A 17435-nucleotide genomic window follows, 5' to 3' on the forward strand; every position below is an offset into this window, starting at 1 on the left:
GGAGACGGTGTATATGAGGATATGGAGACATTGTATATGAGGATATGGAGACGGTGTATATGAGGATATGGAGACGGTGTATATGAGGATATGGAGACGATGTATATGAGGATATGGATACGGTGTATATGAGGATATGGAGACGGTGTATATGAGGATATGGAGACGGTGTATATGAGGATATGGATACGGTGTATATGAGGATATGGAGACGGTGTATATGAGGATATGGATACGGTGTATATGAGGATATGGAGACATTGTATATGAGGATATGGAGACGGTGTATATGAGGATATGGAGACATTGTATATGAGGATATGGAGACGGTGTATATGAGGATATGGAGACGGTGTATATGAGGATATGGAGACGGTGTATATGAGGATATGGATACGGTGTATATGAGGATATGGAGACGGTATATATGAGGATATGGATACGGTGTATATGAGGATATGGATACGGTGTATATGAGGATATGGAGACATTGTATATGAGGATATGGATACGGTGTATATGAGGATATGGAGACAGTGTATATGAGGATATGGAGACGGTGTATATGAGGATATGGAGACATTGTATATGAGGATATGGATACGGTGTATATGAGGATATGGAGACAGTGTATATGAGGATATGGAGACGGTGTATATGAGGATATGGATACGGTGTATATGAGGATATGGAGACGGTGTATATGAGGATATGGAGACGGTGTATATGAGGATATGGAGACGGTGTATATGAGATATGGATACGGTGTATATGAGGATATGGAGACGGTGTATATGAGATATGGATACGGTGTATATGAGGATATGGAGACGGTGTATATGAGGATATGGATACGGTGTATATGAGGATATGGAGACGGTGTATATGAGGATATGGATACGGTATATATGAGGATATGGAGACGGTATATATGAGGATATGGAGACGGTGTATATGAGGATATGGATACGGTGTATATGAGGATATGGAGACGGTGTATATGAGGATATGGAGACGGTGTATATGAGGATATGGAGACGGTGTATATGAGGATATGGAGACGGTGTATATGAGGATATGGAGACGGTGTATATGAGATATGGATACGGTGTATATGAGGATATGGAGACGGTGTATATGAGGATATGGAGACGGTGTATATGAGGATATGGAGACGGTGTATATGAGGATATGGAGACGATGTATATGAGGATATGGATACGGTGTATATGAGGATATGGAGACGGTGTATATGAGGATATGGAGACGGTGTATATGAGGATATGGAGACGGTGTATATGAGGATATGGAGACGGTGTATATGAGATATGGATACGGTGTATATGAGGATATGGAGACGGTGTATATGAGGATATGGAGACGGTGTATATGAGGATATGGATACGGTGTATATGAGGATATGGAGACGGTGTATATGAGGATATGGATACGGTATATATGAGGATATGGAGACGGTATATATGAGGATATGGAGACGGTGTATATGAGGATATGGATACGGTGTATATGAGGATATGGAGACGGTGTATATGAGGATATGGATACGGTATATATGAGGATATGGAGACGGTATATATGAGGATATGGAGACGGTGTATATGAGGATATGGATACGGTGTATATGAGGATATGGAGACGGTATATATGAGGATATGGATACGGTGTATATCAGGACATGGAGACGGTGGGACGGTGCATGTGACAGTGTATATGACTGCAGAGAGATTGTTGGGGGGATTACACTAAACCCTCCAGTATTCTGCAGTAAGTAGGTGAGGTTATTGTAGAGATCATTTCTTGAGTCTTGGAGACAGTCCGGGGGCGTCCCTGCCGTCCATAATGTAATGAAGAGACCCCTCAATTGTGACGGCCGGAGCACTTGGCCGGTGAGTGGATGACATAGCGACCATTAGACAAAAGCTGAAGAGCCACGAGTGATATGTTCTTTGTGGATATTACAAGTGGTGAAGGATTCTCTGCTGCGCTTATGGCTTATTGAAAGCAGCCAGTCTCAGTAAGCAGAGCTGCAGTGTAAAGCATTAGAGAGGAAAAAGCTGCAATCTGGGCCTCTGCTGAGACAGGAAGGGGATTTAAGGATTTCAGGCTGGACACAGTGTGGAGCAGTCGCCCTCTTACAGCGACATTGTCACTTTATATCTTTCAGGTGTAATAACGAGAACGAATGGTACCAGATCCACGAGAACATCATCCGGAAAACGAGCACCAAGTACTCCACGCCCAGCTCCAACTACGGTACCTGTCAGGGCACAGTCACCCTCCCGGGTGCCCGCTCTCTCTCCCCGGTGCCCGGTCTTACTCCCCAGAACTCGTTCTTTCTCCCCGGTGCCCAGTCTCTCTCTTCCCTTTGCTCGGTCTCTCGCCTCTTTGCCCCTTCACTCTCCCTTTTGTCCGCTCTCTCTCCCCAGAGACATGTGACACTGCCCAGTGCCCACTCACTCTCCCCGGTGCCTTGTCTTACTCCCCAGTACTCATTCTCTCTACCCGGTGTCCCGTCTCTCTCACGGTGCCTGTACTTACTTCCCAGTGCTCGTTCTCTCTCACGGTGCCCTGTCTCTCTCCCCATTTCCCGGTCACCCTCCCCAGTGTCTAATCACTCTCCCCAGAGCCATGTGACACTGCCCTATGCCCATTCACGCCTCCTGGTGCCCGGTCTCTCTCCCCGGTGCCCGGTCTCTCTCCCCGGTGCCTGGTCTTATTCCCCAGTACTCATTCTCTCTCCCCGGTGTCCCATCTCTCTCACTGGTGCCCGTACTTACTTCCCAGTACTCGTTCTCGTTCCCTGGTGCCCAATGTCTCTCCCCAGTGCCCGGTCTCTATCCCCTTTGCCCGCTCACCCTCCCCAGTATCCGATAACTCACCCCAGAGCCATGTGACACTGCCCTATGCTCACTCATGCTTCCCAGTGCTTCTCTCTCCCTTTTACCCGGTCACTCTCCCCGGTCTCTCTCCCAAATCTCTCTCCCGTTTACCCAGTCTTTCTCCCCAGTGCCTGATCTTAATCTCTGGGGTCTGCTCACTCCCTGGAGCCATGTGACACTGCCCTCTGCTCACTCATGCTCCCGGTGCCCAGTCTCTCTTCCTTTTGCTCGGTCACTCTCCCCGGTCTCTCTTCCCAGTCTTTCTCCCCTTTGCCCGGTCTTTCTCACTTTGCCTGATCACTCTTCCCCGTCTCGCTCCCCTTTGCCCTGTCTTTTTCCCGTTTGCCCGATCACTCCTCCCGGTCTTTCTCCCCTTTGCCCGATCACTCCTCCCGGTCTTTCTCCCCTTTGCCCGATCACTCTCCCCGATCTCTCTTCCCTTTGCCCGGTCTTTCTCCCCTTTGCCCGATCACTCTCCCCGGTCTCTCTTCCCTTTGCCCGGTCTTTCTCCCCTTTGCCCAGTCACTCTCCCTGGTCTCTCTTCGCTTTGCCCGGTCTTTCTCCCCTTTGCCCGATCACTTTCCATGTTCTCTCTTCCCTTTGCCCAGTCTTTCTCCCTTTTGCCTGATCACTCTCCTCAGTCTCTCTTCGCTTTGCCCGGTCTCTCTCCCTTTTGCCTGATCACTGTCCCTGGTCTCTCTCCCGTTTGCCCGGTCACTCTCCCCGGTCTCTCTCCTTTTTGCCCGGTCTTTCTCCCCTTTGCCCGGTCTTTCTCCCCTTTGCCCGATCACTCTCCCTGGTCTTTCTCCCCTTTGCCCGATCACTCTCTCCGGTCTCTCTCCCCTTTGCCCGGTCACTCTCCCCGGTCTCTCCCCTTTGCCCGGTCACTCTCCCCGGTCTCTCTCCCCTTTGCCCGATTACTCTCCCCGGTCTCTCTCCCCTTTGCCCGGTCTTTCTCCCCTTTGCCCGGTCACTCTCCCCGGTCTCTCTCCCCTTTGCCCGGTCACTCTCCCCGGTCTCTCTCCCCTTTGCCTGATTACTCTCCCCGGTCTCACCTTTGCCCGGTCTTTCTCCCCTTTGCCCGATCACTCTCCCCAGTCTCTCTCCCCTTTGCCCGGTCACTCTCCCCGGTCTCTCTCCCCTTTGCCCGATTACTCTCCCCGGTCTCTCTCCCCATTGCCCGGGTCACTCTCCCAGGTCTCTCCCCTTTGCCTGGTCTCCTTCCCCGGTGTCCGATCACTCTACCCAGAGGCATGTGACACTGCCCTATGCTCATTCACACTCCCCGGTGTCCGGTCACCTGATCCTGTGGACGACAGGTTATAACTTGCTGATTCTTGACCAGCTCTGCTCAGTTCAATATCTATGGTGCACACTCTCTTCAGCAGTCCCATAGTGAGTGCAGGGATGTTCGCGGGCATTGCTCCAGTCTGACCGGGCATATCAGAGGCCCATTCCTGTGATCATGGTGGTCCCAACCATTGAGACCCCACTCGTCAGCAAGTTCTCAGGCCAGCTTTAGACAGGTGGTACTGTCCTTAGAGTCCGATGTGCTATGGTTCATCAGGACCAGTGGTTTCAGCACCTTGGAAAGCTCCATAGATGGCTCCTCTGGGAAGGAAGCGTCTGCATTCTCCAGCAGCAGATGCGTCCCCACCGCTGTTCTCTGCTATCTGCATGTTATAATTATCTTCCTTCCTTTCATCCAGGTCTTATTGTATCTTTACAACTTCTGCGAGGCGACATGGAGCAAATCCGTAGAGAAAACCAGCTGCTGTTTAACAGGGGAGCGGCCGCCACCAGGAAGCTGGGGTTCCCCGATGTCATCATGCCAGGTATCCGATGTGCATATACACACACGCCCACGTCTATATATACACACCTACATATATATATATATACGCACACCTACTGTAGTGCAGCGGGGTTGGTGCAATGTGACAGACAGTGACCACAGGAAAGTTCAAAAACAAGTGTCTTTAATGTCCAACTTAACTCACATATGGAAAACAAATGGTATCCTCCGGATCGCAGCCGGGAATCAATACAGTCCGTATTGGAGTCCGGTTGCCGTGGGTGACTGCACCACCGTGTCACGCTGAGGGGTGCCAGGTGTTTTGGCTTCGCTTGGCTCCGTGTTTCTTCATACAGGCTGAGCCTTGCAGAGCCACCTGCTCTGCAGTTTGCAAACCAAAACTGACAAAACCAACCCTCAGCTGCAGGGTTTTTAAATGGAATCTGTGGTAATGGGCCACTTGTAAGACCCGGCAGGAGGGAGTGAACTGCCCCACTACTATCCTGTAGTTGGCTCCAAAAATAAAAGCCCATGCCGGGTTTTCTTAAATCTTTTTTGGGCAAATAGCTTGTCTAAGACCAAAGTTACTTTTATTCTGTACTGCAATCATAGGTATATCTGTGACTGCAATGCACTGCAGTGGCCTCAATACGCTTCTATGTGCATGCTGGGGGACACATAGTGACCCTCGCAAATAACACCTGCCACTGCCTTGCCTCACACTACATATATATATATATACACACCTACATACATATATATACTGTGTGTGTGTGTGTGTGTGTGTGTGTGTGTGTGTGTGTATATATATATATATATATATATATATATATATATATATATATATATATATATATATATATATATATATATATATATATATTTACACCTACATGTATATACACACGCCTACATATACACAGGCGCTTGTCACAAAATTAGAAAATCATCAAAAAGTGAATTTATTTCAGTTCTTCAATACAAAAGGTGAATCTCCTATATTCTATAGAGTCATTACACACAGAGTGATCTATTCCACGTGTTTATTTCTGTTAATGTTGATGATTATGGCTTATAGCCAATGGAAACCCAAAAGTCATTATCTCAGTAAATCTCGGTAAATTAGTCCTCATTGCAGGATGTTTACCGACTGTTATTTAGTTATCGTATTATCGATCATAATTTGGTAGAGTTGCATTGATAATATTATTCTGTCGGAGCTCTGGAATTGTGTTACTTGTAGGCACAGTCTTCCCACAGCATGTAGAAATGGTTGATGGCGGTCGAGTCCATTTAAAGTGTCAAATGTCCTCTTTGGTGGAGGTTTAGGAGTCAGATGGAAGTTGTGGACAAGTTAAGGTGGACTCATTTTAACTAACAGAGGAGGAAAAACATTATGGTGGTGAGCAGGCTCGGCTTTGGTGGCCTCAAGGACGTTGTAATGGTAATCATGGGCGAGCACAGTGGTTAAGCACAGAAGTGAGGATAATAGGGTCATTGGTGCCCTGAGAGTTTACTGGCTGTGCTTGAATGGCCCCTTTACGGCTGTCTGTCCTGGTGCCGCCCCTTTACGGCTGTCTGTCCTGGTGCCGCCCCTTTACGGCTGTCTGTCCTGGTGCCGCCCCTTTACGGCTGCCTGTCCTGGTGCCGCCCCTTTACGGCTGTCTGTCTTGGTGCCGCCCCTTTACGGCTGTCTGTCCTGGTGCCGCCCCTTTACGGCTGCCTGTCCTGGTGCCGCCCCTTTATGGCTGTCTGTCCTGGTGCCGCCCCTTTATCGCAGTACTCGTGAATCCCAGTGTACTAGCACTCCACCTGACCCCTACTGTGGTTGTTTTAATCCTGTGCTTTAAATAAAGCTATCAATTCAGTTCCCTTTGTGTATAGGACCCCCCCCCCCCCCCCCCGGGGCTATAGAGTGGCATCACCGGTGTGTTGCCTGGCTCTGTGTTGCCCCCAGCGCTCTGTGTTGCCCCCAGCGCTCTGTGTTGCCCATAGTGCTCCGTGTTTCCCGCAGTGCTCCGTGTTACCCGCCGCGCTCTGTGTTGCCTGCAGCGCTGTTACCCGCAGCGCACTCTGTTACCCGCAGCGCACTCTGTTACCCGCTGCGCACTCTGTTACCCGCCGCGCTCTGTGTTGCCTGCAGTGCTAATACCCGCAGCGCACTCTGTTACCCGCAGCGCTCTATGTTACCCGCAGTGCTCTGTGTTGCCCGCAGCGCTCTGTGTTACCGGCAGCACACTGTTACCCGCAGCGCTCTCTGTTGCCCACAGCGCACTCTGTTACCCGCAGTGCTCTGTGTTGCCCGCAGCTCTGTGTTGCCTGCAGCGCTGTTACCCACAGCGCACTGTGTTGCCCGCAGTGCTCTGTGTTGCCTGCAGATCTCCGTGTTGCTCGCAGTGCTCTGTTGCCCGCAGTGCTCTGTGTTACCCGCAGCGCACTGTTACCCGCAGCGCTCTGTGTTGCCTGCAGATCTCCGTGTTGCCCGCAGCGCTCTGTGTTGCCCGCAGCACTCTGTGTTACCTGCAGCGCACTGTTACCCGCAGCGCTCCGTGTTGCCCGCAGCGCTCTGTGTTGCCTGCAGATCTCCGTGTTAACCGCAGCGCTGTGTTGCCTGCAGTGCTCTGTGTTGCCCGCAGCACTCTGTGTTACCCGCAGCGCACTGTTACCCGCAGTGCTCTGTGTTGCCTGCAGATCTCCGTGTTACCCGCAGCGCACTGTTACCCGCAGCGCTCTGTATTGCCTGCAGATCTCCGTGTTGCCAGCAGCGCTCCATGTTGCCCGCAGCGCTCTGTTGCCCGCAGCCCTCTGTGTTGCCCGCAGCACACTGTTACCCGCAGCGTTGTGTTGCCCGCCGCCCTCTCTGTTGCCCACAGCGCTCTGTGTTGCCTGCAGCACTGTGTTACCCGCAGCGCACTGTTACCCGCAGCGCTCTGTGTTGCCTGCAGATCTCCGTGTTGCCCGCAGAGCTCTCCGTGTTGCCCCCAGCGCTCTCCGTGTTGCCCCCAGCGCTCTCCGTGTGGCCCCCAGCGCTCTCCGTGTTGCCCGCAGCGCTCTGTGTTGCCTGCAGATCTCCGTGTTGCCCGCAGCGCTCTCTGTTGCCCGCAGAGCTCTCCGTGTTGCCCCCAGCGCTCTCCGTGTGGCCCCCAGCGCTCTCCGTGTTGCCCGCAGCGCTCTGTGTTGCCTGCAGATCTCCGTGTTGCCCGCAGCGCTCTCTGTTGCCCGCAGAGCTCTCCGTGTTGCCCCCAGCGCTCTCCGTGTTGCCCCCAGCGCTCTCCGTGTGGCCCCCAGCGCTCTCCGTGTTGCCCGCAGCGCTCTGTGTTGCCTGCAGATCTCCGTGTTGCCCGCAGATCTCCGTGTTGCCCGCAGCACTCTGTGTTACCTGCAGCGCACTGTTACCCGCAGCGCTCCGTGTTGCCCGCAGCGCTCTGTGTTGCCTGCAGATCTCCGTGTTAACCGCAGCGCTGTGTTGCCTGCAGTGCTCTGTTGCCCGCAGCACTCTGTGTTACCCGCAGCGCACTGTTACCCGCAGTGCTCTGTGTTGCCTGCAGATCTCTGTGTTACCCGCAGCGCACTGTTACCCGCAGCGCTCTGTATTGCCTGCAGATCTCCGTGTTGCCAGCAGCGCTCCTTGTTGCTAGCAGCGCTCTGTGTTGCCTGCAGATCTCCGTGTTGCCTGCAGATCTCCGTGTTGCCCGCAGCGCTCTTTGTTGCCCGCCGCGCTCTCTGTCACCCGCCGCGCTCTCTGGTGCTCGCAGCGCTCTCTGTTGCCCACAGCACTCTGTGTTGCCCCCAGCGCTCTCTGTGTTGCCCGCAGAGCTCTGTGTTACCCGCCGCGCTCTCTGTTACTCGCAGCGCTCTGTGTTGCCCGCAATGCTCTCTGTTGCCCGCAGCGCTCTCTGTGTTGCCTGCAGCTCTCTGTGATGCCCGCAGCGCTCTGTGTTGCCTGCAGCTCTCTGTGATGCCCGCAGCGCTCTCTGTTGCCCGCATCGCTCTCTGTTGCCCCCAGCGCTCTCTGTTGCCTGCAGCGCTCTGTGTTACCCGCAGCGCTCTCTGTTGCCCGCAGCGCTCTGTGTTACCCGCAGCGCTCTGTGTTACCCGCAGCGCTCTGTGTTACCCGCAGCGCTCTTTGTTGCCCGCAGTTCTCTCTGTTGCCTGCAGCGCTCTGTGTTACCCGCCGCGCTCTCTTTTGCCCCCAGCGCTCTCTGTTGCCCGCAGCGCAATGTGTTACCCGCAGCGCTCTCTGTTGCCCGCAGCGCTCTCTGTTGCCCGCAGTTCTCTCTGTTACCCGCAGCGCTCTCTGTTGCCCGCAGCGCTCTGTTGCCCGCAGTTCTCTCTGTTGCCTGCAGCGCTCTGTTACCCACCGTGCTCTCTTTTGCCCCTAGCGCTCTCTGTTGCCCGCAGTTCTCTCTTTTGCCCGCAGCGCAATGTGTTACCCGCAGCGCTCTCTGTTGCCCGCAGCGCTCTCTGTTGCCCGCAGTTCTCTCTGTTGCCCACAGCGCAATGTGTTACCCGCAGCGCTCTCTGTTGCCCGCAGCACTCTGTGTTACCCGCTGCGCTCTCTGTTGCCCGCCGCGCTCTCTGTTGCCCGCAGCGCTCTCTGTTGCCCGCAGTTCTCTCTGTTGCCTGCTGCTGTCTTTCTTGTTTCTTCTGTTGCTGGACGGTCTCATCTTTGATTTTCTTCTTTTCCTTCACTGTCTCTCAGACATACTGATAGCGGAGTGTAAGTCTGTACTTCTGGCGGTCTGAGCCCAGGCACTGACCTGCTGCTGGCGGAGCGCACTGCTTTCCTCGGAAGCCTTCTCGGCTCTGCCACCCGGCCCGTGTCTGTCATAGTCTGGTTGTGCATGGCAGGCATGGACATCGCTGCGCCGGAGTGATGCTCTGCAGTCTGGCAGCCCACCTGATGTTCTGCAGATGCTCAGCTGATGGTCGCTCTGCTTTGGTTGCGATGCTCTGCAGACCTGGACGTGCGCATTCATTGTGTGTCATCATTACAGGGGACGTGCGCAATGACCTCTATGTGACTCTGGAGAGGGGCGACTTTGAGAGAGGAGGGAAGAGCGTGCAGAAGAACATCGAGGTCACCATGCACGTGCTGTACGCTGACGGGGAGAACCTGAGGGTAAGACATTGCTGCACGAGACGGACCGTGAACATTACCGCCCTCCAGTCACATCCAGAGCTGCGCTCACAGTTCTGCTCTGATCTGGTGTCTACCAGTATTCTCTGCTGTGATGGGACTGCAGACATGATGCCATCAATCACTGAACGTAACACATGTAGGAAGGTTCATGTCACCGAGGATCCGAGCTGTAGAGTTTGACACTTCAGATTGTGATACGTGAGGATTAGATACCTGGTGTGTTAGAATTGACCCCAGGATTATAAACCTTATAAATGGCCCCGCACCATACGCCGCTCCCAGGCAATGGCCGCTCGTCATCTGGCCTCGTGGAGGACGCTGGGCTCGAGGTTTCCTCTGTCGCCTCTGCCGGTCTTACTTCATTATGTGATTGCAGGTATTACTCCCATTAACGAAGGTCTGTGACTTGTGTCTTGCAGGATTGTGTGAGTCTGGGCACCGGGGAGCCCCCTCGCACGCAGTACCACTCATTCGTCCTTTACCACAGCAACAGTCCCCGGTGGGGGGAGCTCATAAAGCTGCCCATCCCCATCGACCGCTTCCGGGGGTCCCATCTACGCTTTGAGTTCCGACATTGCTCCAGTAAGTCCCACTAAGGGCTCATTCCCACCTGCCATGATCATAAATCAGCCAATGTTATTCTATCACTAGATGGTGGCCCGATTCTAACGCATCGGGTAGTCTAGAATATATATGTCCATGTAGTATATTGCCCAGTGACGTAGTATATTGCCCAGCCACATAGTATATTGCCCAGTGACGTAGTAAACAGCACAGAGCCACGTAGTATATTGCCCACTTACATAGTATATTGCACAGCGACGTAGTATACAGCACAGAGCCACGTAGTAGATTGCCCAGTTACGTAGTATATTGCCCTGTGACGTAGTATATTGCCCAGCCACGTAGTAGATTGCCCAGTTACGTAGTATATTGCCCAGTAACATAGTATATTGCACAGCGACGTAGTATACAGCACAGAGCCACGTAGTATATTGCCCAGCCACGTAGTATATTGGCCAGTCACATAGTATATTGCCCAGCTACGTAGTATATTGTCCAACCACGTAGTATATTGCACAACGACGTAGTATACAGCACAGAGCCACGTAGTATATTGCCCAGCCACGTAGTATATTGCCCAGTGACGTAGTATACAGCACAGAGCCACGTAGTATATTGCCCAGCCACGTAGTATATTGCCCAGTGACGTATATTGCCCAGCCACGTAGTATATTGCCCAGTGACTTAGTATATTGCCCAGTGACGTAGTATATTGCCGAGCCACGTAGTATATTGCCCAGTGACTTAGTATATTGCCCAGTGACGTAGTATATTGCCCAGCCACGTAGTATATTGCCCAGTGACGTAGTATATTGCCTAGTGACGTAGTATATTGCCCAGCCACGTAGTATATTGCCCAGTGACGTAGTATATTGCCCAGTGACGTAGTAGACATCACAGAGCCACGTAGTATATTGCACAGCGACGTAGTATACAACACAGAGCCACGTAGTATATTGCACAGCGACGTAGTATACAGCACAAAGCCGCGTAGTATATTGCCCAGCTACGTAGTATATTGCCCAGCCACGTATGTCACAGGTTAAAAAATAAACATATACTCACCTTTCGAGGGACCCTTGTAGTTCTGTCGCTTCTTTCTCGCGCAGGCGCGCAGGACCTGTGATGACGTTGCGGTCACATGACCGTGACGTCATGGCAGGTCCTTCTCGCATACCATCCTTGCCACCGGAACCTGCCGCTTGCATGGAGCGGTCACCGGAGCGTTGCGAGGAGCGGGAAAGGCGGTGGAAGGCGAGTATATAATGATTTTTTATTTTTTTTATTATTTTTAACATTAGATGTTTTTACTATTGACGCTGCATAGGCTGCATCAATAGTAAAAACTTGGTCACACAGGGTTAATAGCGGCGGTAACGGAGTTAGTTACCCGCGGCATAACGCGGTCCGTTACCGCTGGCATTAACCCTGTGTGAGCGGTGACTGCGGGGAGTATGGAGCGGGCGCCGGGCACTGACTGCAGGGGAGTAGGGAGGGACTAATCGGACTGTGCCCGTCGCTGATTGGTCGCGGCAGCCATGACAGGCAGCTGGCTAGACCAATCAGCGACTTGGATTCCATGACAGACCGAGGCCGCGACCAATGAATATCCGTGACAGACAGAAAGACAGAAGGACAGGCAGACGGAAGTAACCCTTAGACAATTATATAGTAGACTAGATGGTGGCCCGATTCTAACACATCGGGTATTCTAGAATATGCATGTCCACGTAGTATATTGCCCAGCGACGTAGTATATTGCCCAGCCACGTAGTATATTGTCCAGCCACGTAGTATATTGCCCAGCCACGTAGTATATTGACCAGCCACGTAGTATATTGCCCAGTGACGTAGTATATTGCCAAGTGACGTAGTATATTGCCCAGCGACGTAGTATAATGCCCAGCGACGTAGTATATTGCCAAGTCACGTAGTATATTGCCCAGCGACGTAGTATATTGCCAAGTCACGTAGTATATTGCCCAGCGACGTAGTATATTGCCCAGCGACGTAGTATATTGCCCAGCGACGTAGTATATTGCCAAGTGACGTAGTATACAGCACAGAGCCACGTAGTATATTGCCCAGCCACGTAGTATATTGGGCAGTCACGTAGTATACAGCACAGAGCCACGTAGTATACAGCACAGAGCCACACGTACTATATTGCACAGTGACGTAGTATATTGGCCAGTCACGTAATATATTGCCCAGCCACGTAGTATATTGCCTAGCCACGTATGTCACAGGTTAAAAAAATAAACATATACTCACCTTCCGCAGGCGGCAGCTTTCGGTTCCAGGGTGTGATGACGTCGCGGTCACGTGACCGTGACGTCATGGCAGGTCCTTCTCGCAGACCATCCTTGCCACCGGAACGTGCCGCTTGCATGGACCGGCTGGAGCATCGCGAGGAGCGGGAAAGGCGGTGGAAGGTGAGTATATGATTTTTTTATTTTTTTTATTATTTTTAACATTAGATGTTTTTACTATTGACGCTGCATAGGCTGCGTCAATAGTAAAAACTTGGTCACACAGGGTTAATAGTGGCGGTAATGGAGTGCGTTACCCGCGGCATAACGTGGTCCGTTACCGCTGGCATTAACCCTGTGTGAGCGGTGACCGGAGGGGAGTATGCGGCCGCCGGGCACTGACTGCAGGGAGTAAGGAGCGGCTATTTTCTTCCGGATTGTGCGCGTCGCTGATTGGTCGTGGCAATGGTCGTGGGCGTTTTGCCACGACCAATCAGCGACTTGGATTTCCATGACAGACAGAGGCCGCGACCAATGAATATCCATGACAGACAGAAGGACAGACAGAAAGACGGAAGTGACCCTTAGACAATTATATAGTAGACTAGATTGTGGCCCGATTCTAACGCATCGGGTATTCTAGAATATGCATGTCCGCGTAGTATATGGACAATGATGATTCCAGAATTCGCGGCAGACTGTGCCCGTCGCTGATTGGTCGAGGCAACCTTTATGACATCATCGTCGCCATGGCAACCATTATGACATCTACGTCGATACTGTGCCTGTCGCTGATTGGTCGAGGCCTGGCGGCCTCGACCAATCAGAGACGCGGGATTTCCAGGACAGACAGACAGAAAGACAGACAGACGGAAAAACCCTTAGACAATTATATATATAGATTGTGTGTTCATCTGCTGGGTTCTTCCAGCTCAGATCGGATCATGCTGCAAATGTAATCGGAAATCAGATCGCATCCCGCAATAGAAGTCAATGGGTGCGAGAAAAAAGCCCCACAGCAATCGCACCATGCCACCAATGTCTGATGTTTACACACCGGTCGCATGTGAAAAGCCGGCAATTCATGGGCCGCATGCAGTAAAATCACACTGGCAGGCTGCAATAGATATATACACACAGAATACATGGATGTCAGTGACACATATATATATTACACAGATAGATAGAAGAAAAGCCGGCCATTCATGGGCCGCATACAGTGAAATCACACTGACAGGCTACAATAGATATATACACACAGAATACATGGATGTCAGTGACACATATATATATTACACAGATAGATGGAAGAAAAGCCGGCAATTCATGGGCCGCTGTTGTGAATTTGGATTCTGGGCTCCCCCGGTGGCTACTGGTGGAATTGAACTGGTGTTTTCATCTTCTCTGTTCACCTGTTCCCATCAAGATGTGGGAGTCGCTATATAACCTTGCTGCTCTGTTAGTTTCTTGCCGGTCAACAATGTTATCAGAAGCCTCTCTGTGCTTGTTCCTGCTCCTAGACAACTACTAGATAAGTTGGACTCTTGTCCATGTTTGTTTTTGCATTTTTGTTCCAGTTCATAGCTGTAGTTTCGTTACTGTGTCTGGAAAGCTCTTGTGAACAGGAATTGCCACTCTGGTGTTATGAGTTAATGCCAGAGTTTTAAAGTAATTCCTGGATGGTGTTTTGATAGGGTTTTCAGCTGACCATGAAAGTGTCCTTTCTGTCTTCTGCTATGTAGTAAGTGGACCTCAAATTTGCTAAACCTATTTTCATACTACGTTTGTTATTTCATCTTAATTCACCGCCAATACATGTGGGGGGCCTCTGTCTCCTTTCGGGGTATTTCTCTAGAGGTGAGCTAGGACTAATATTTTCCTCTGCTAGCATTATTTAGTCCTCCGGCTGGTGCTGGGCATCTAGAATCAACGTAGGCATGCTACCCGGCCACTGCTAGTTGTGCGTTAGGTTTAGTTCATGGTCAGCTCAGTTCCCATCTTCCAAGAGCTAGTTCCTATATATGCTGATGCTATGTTCTCTTGCCATTGAGAACATGACAGTTTGACCGGCCCACAAAGTGTTAATTGTTTGGGCTGAAGCAGGAGAAAAAGAAGTGTTTAAGGGAATTTTTTTTTTTTCCCCCTCAGAGTTTTGCTGCCTAGCCCTTAATTGCTGTCTAGCTGCTTCTTACCTCCTCTTAACCCTTGAATGGCTCTGTGTCCACCTGCTTGTAATGGATCTTCAGAGTGTAACTGCAGGTTTGAATAATCTCGCCACGAAGGTACAAAATTTGCAAGACTTTGTTTGTCATGCACCTGTATCTGAGCCGAGAATTCCTTGGCCGGAATTTTTCTCGGGGAATAGATCCGGGTTTCAGAATTTTCGAAATAATTGCAAATTATTTTTGTCCCTGAAATTTCGCTCTGCCGGAGACCCTGCACAGCAGGTCAGGATTGTGATTTCCTTGCTCCGGGGCGACCCTCAAGACTGGGCTTTTTCATTGACACCAGGGGATCCTGCGTTGCTCAATGTGGATGCGTTTTTTCTGGCCTTGGGGTTGCTTTATGACGAACCTCATTTGGAGCTTCAGGCAGAAAAAACTTTGATGTCCCTATCTCAGGGGCAAGATGAAGCGGAAATTTACTGTCAAAGATTCCGTAAATGGTCTGTGCTTACTCAGTGGAATGAGTGCGCCCTGGCGGCGACTTTCAGAGAGGGTCTCTCTGATGCCATTAAGGATGTTATGGTGGGGTTCCCTGTGCCTGCGGGTCTGAGTGAGTCCATGACAATGGCTATTCAGATCGATAGGCGTTTGCGAGAGCGCAAACCAGTGCACCATCTGGCGGTGTCCACTGAGAAGTCGCCAGAGAGTATGCAGTGTGATAGAATTCTGTCCCGAAGCGAGCGGCAGAATTTTAGACGGAAAAATGGGTTGTGTTTCTATTGTGGTGATTCTACTCATGTTATATCAGCATGCTCTAAGCGCACTAAAAAGCTTGACAAGTCTGTTTCCATTTGCACCTTACCGTCTAAGTTTATTCTATCTGTGACCTTGATTTGCTCTTTGTCATCTATTACCACGGACGCCTATGTCGACTCTGGCGCCGCTTTGAGTCTTATGGATTGGTCCTTTGCCAAACGCTGTGGGTATGATTTAGAGCCTTTGGAGACTCTTATTCCTCTGAAGGGGATTGACTCCACCCCATTGGCTAATAATAAACCACAATACTGGACACAAGTAACTATGCGTATTAATCCGGATCACCAGGAGATTATTCGCTTTCTGGTGCTGTATAATCTACATGATGATTTGGTGCTAGGATTGCCTTGGCTGCAATCTCACAACCCAGTCCTCGACTGGAGAGCTATGTCTGTGTTGAGTTGGGGATGTAAGGGGGCTCATGGGGATGTACCTGTGGTTTCCATTTCATCATCTATTCCCTCTGAAATTCCTGAGTTCCTGTCTGACTATCGTGACGTCTTTGAAGAATCCAAGCTTGGTTCATTACCTCCGCACCGAGAGTGCGATTGTGCCATAGATTTAATCCCGGGTAGTAAATACCCAAAGGGTCGTTTATTTAATCTGTCTGTGCCTGAACATGCTGCTATGCGAGAATATATAAAGGAGTCCTTGGAAAAGGGACATATTCGTCCATCGTCATCTCCCTTAGGAGCCGGTTTTTTCTTTGTGTCAAAAAAAGACGGCTCTTTGAGACCATGTATCGATTATCGGCTTTTGAATAAAATCACTGTAAAATATCAATACCCATTGCCGTTGCTGACTGATTTGTTTGCTCGCATAAAGGGGGCCAAGTGGTTCTCTAAGATTGACCTTCGTGGGGCGTATAATTTGGTGCGAATCAGGCAGGGGGATGAGTGGAAAACCGCATTTAATACGCCCGAGGGCCACTTTGAGTATTTAGTGATGCCTTTTGGTCTTTCTAATGCTCCGTCAGTTTTCCAGTCCTTTATGCATGATATTTTTCGCGATTATTTGGATAAATTTATGATTGTGTATCTGGATGATATTCTGATTTTTTCGGATGACTGGGACTCTCATGTCCAGCAAGTCAGGAGGGTTTTCCAGGTTTTGCGGTCTAATTCTTTGTGTGTGAAGGGTTCTAAGTGTGTTTTTGGGGTACAGAGGATTTCCTTTTTGGGATATATTTTTTCTCCCTCTTCCATTGAAATGGATCCTGTCAAGGTTCAAGCTATTTGTGATTGGACGCAGCCCTCTTCTCTTAAGAGTCTTCAGAAATTTTTGGGCTTTGCTAACTTTTATCGTCGATTTATTGCTGGTTTTTCGGATATTGCTAAGCCATTGACCGATTTGACTAAGAAGGGTGCTGATGTTGCTGATTGGTCCCTTGACGCTGTGGAGGCCTTTCGGGAGCTTAAGCGCCGTTTTTCCTCTGCCCCTGTGTTGCTTCAGCCTGATGTTGCTCTTCCTTTTCAGGTTGAGGTCGACGCTTCTGAGATCGGAGCTGGGGCAGTGTTGTCGCAGAAAAGTTCTGACTGCTCCGTGATGAGGCCTTGTGCCTTCTTTTCCCGTAAATTTTCGCCCGCTGAGCGGAATTATGATGTTGGGAATCGGGAGCTTTTGGCCATGAAGTGGGCTTTTGAGGAGTGGCGCCATTGGCTTGAGGGGGCCAGACATCAGGTGGTGGTATTGACTGACCACAAAAACTTGATTTATCTTGAGACCGCCAGGCGCCTGAATCCTAGACAGGCGCGCTGGTCATTATTTTTCTCTCGGTTTAATTTTGTGGTGTCATACCTA

At 50.6% G+C, this 17435-nt stretch overlaps 1 protein-coding gene across 5 annotated transcripts in view; it reads left to right on the plus strand.

Moving 5' to 3' along the window:
- Positions 1-17435, plus strand: part of DOCK3 (dedicator of cytokinesis 3) — a 300167-nt gene that overhangs the window by 125293 nt on the left and 157439 nt on the right. For all 5 annotated transcript variants that reach the window (XM_077277042.1, XM_077277043.1, XM_077277041.1 and 2 more), the window contains 4 exons: positions 2186-2274; positions 4610-4735; positions 9693-9817; positions 10258-10420. In XM_077277042.1, coding sequence (XP_077133157.1) covers positions 2186-2274; positions 4610-4735; positions 9693-9817; positions 10258-10420 — 503 coding nt within the window. The remainder of the gene's footprint in view (positions 1-2185; positions 2275-4609; positions 4736-9692; positions 9818-10257; positions 10421-17435) is intronic.

Source organism: Ranitomeya variabilis, chromosome 8 (assembly GCF_051348905.1).
Source record: "Ranitomeya variabilis isolate aRanVar5 chromosome 8, aRanVar5.hap1, whole genome shotgun sequence".
NCBI classification, from domain to species: Eukaryota; Metazoa; Chordata; class Amphibia; order Anura; family Dendrobatidae; genus Ranitomeya; species Ranitomeya variabilis.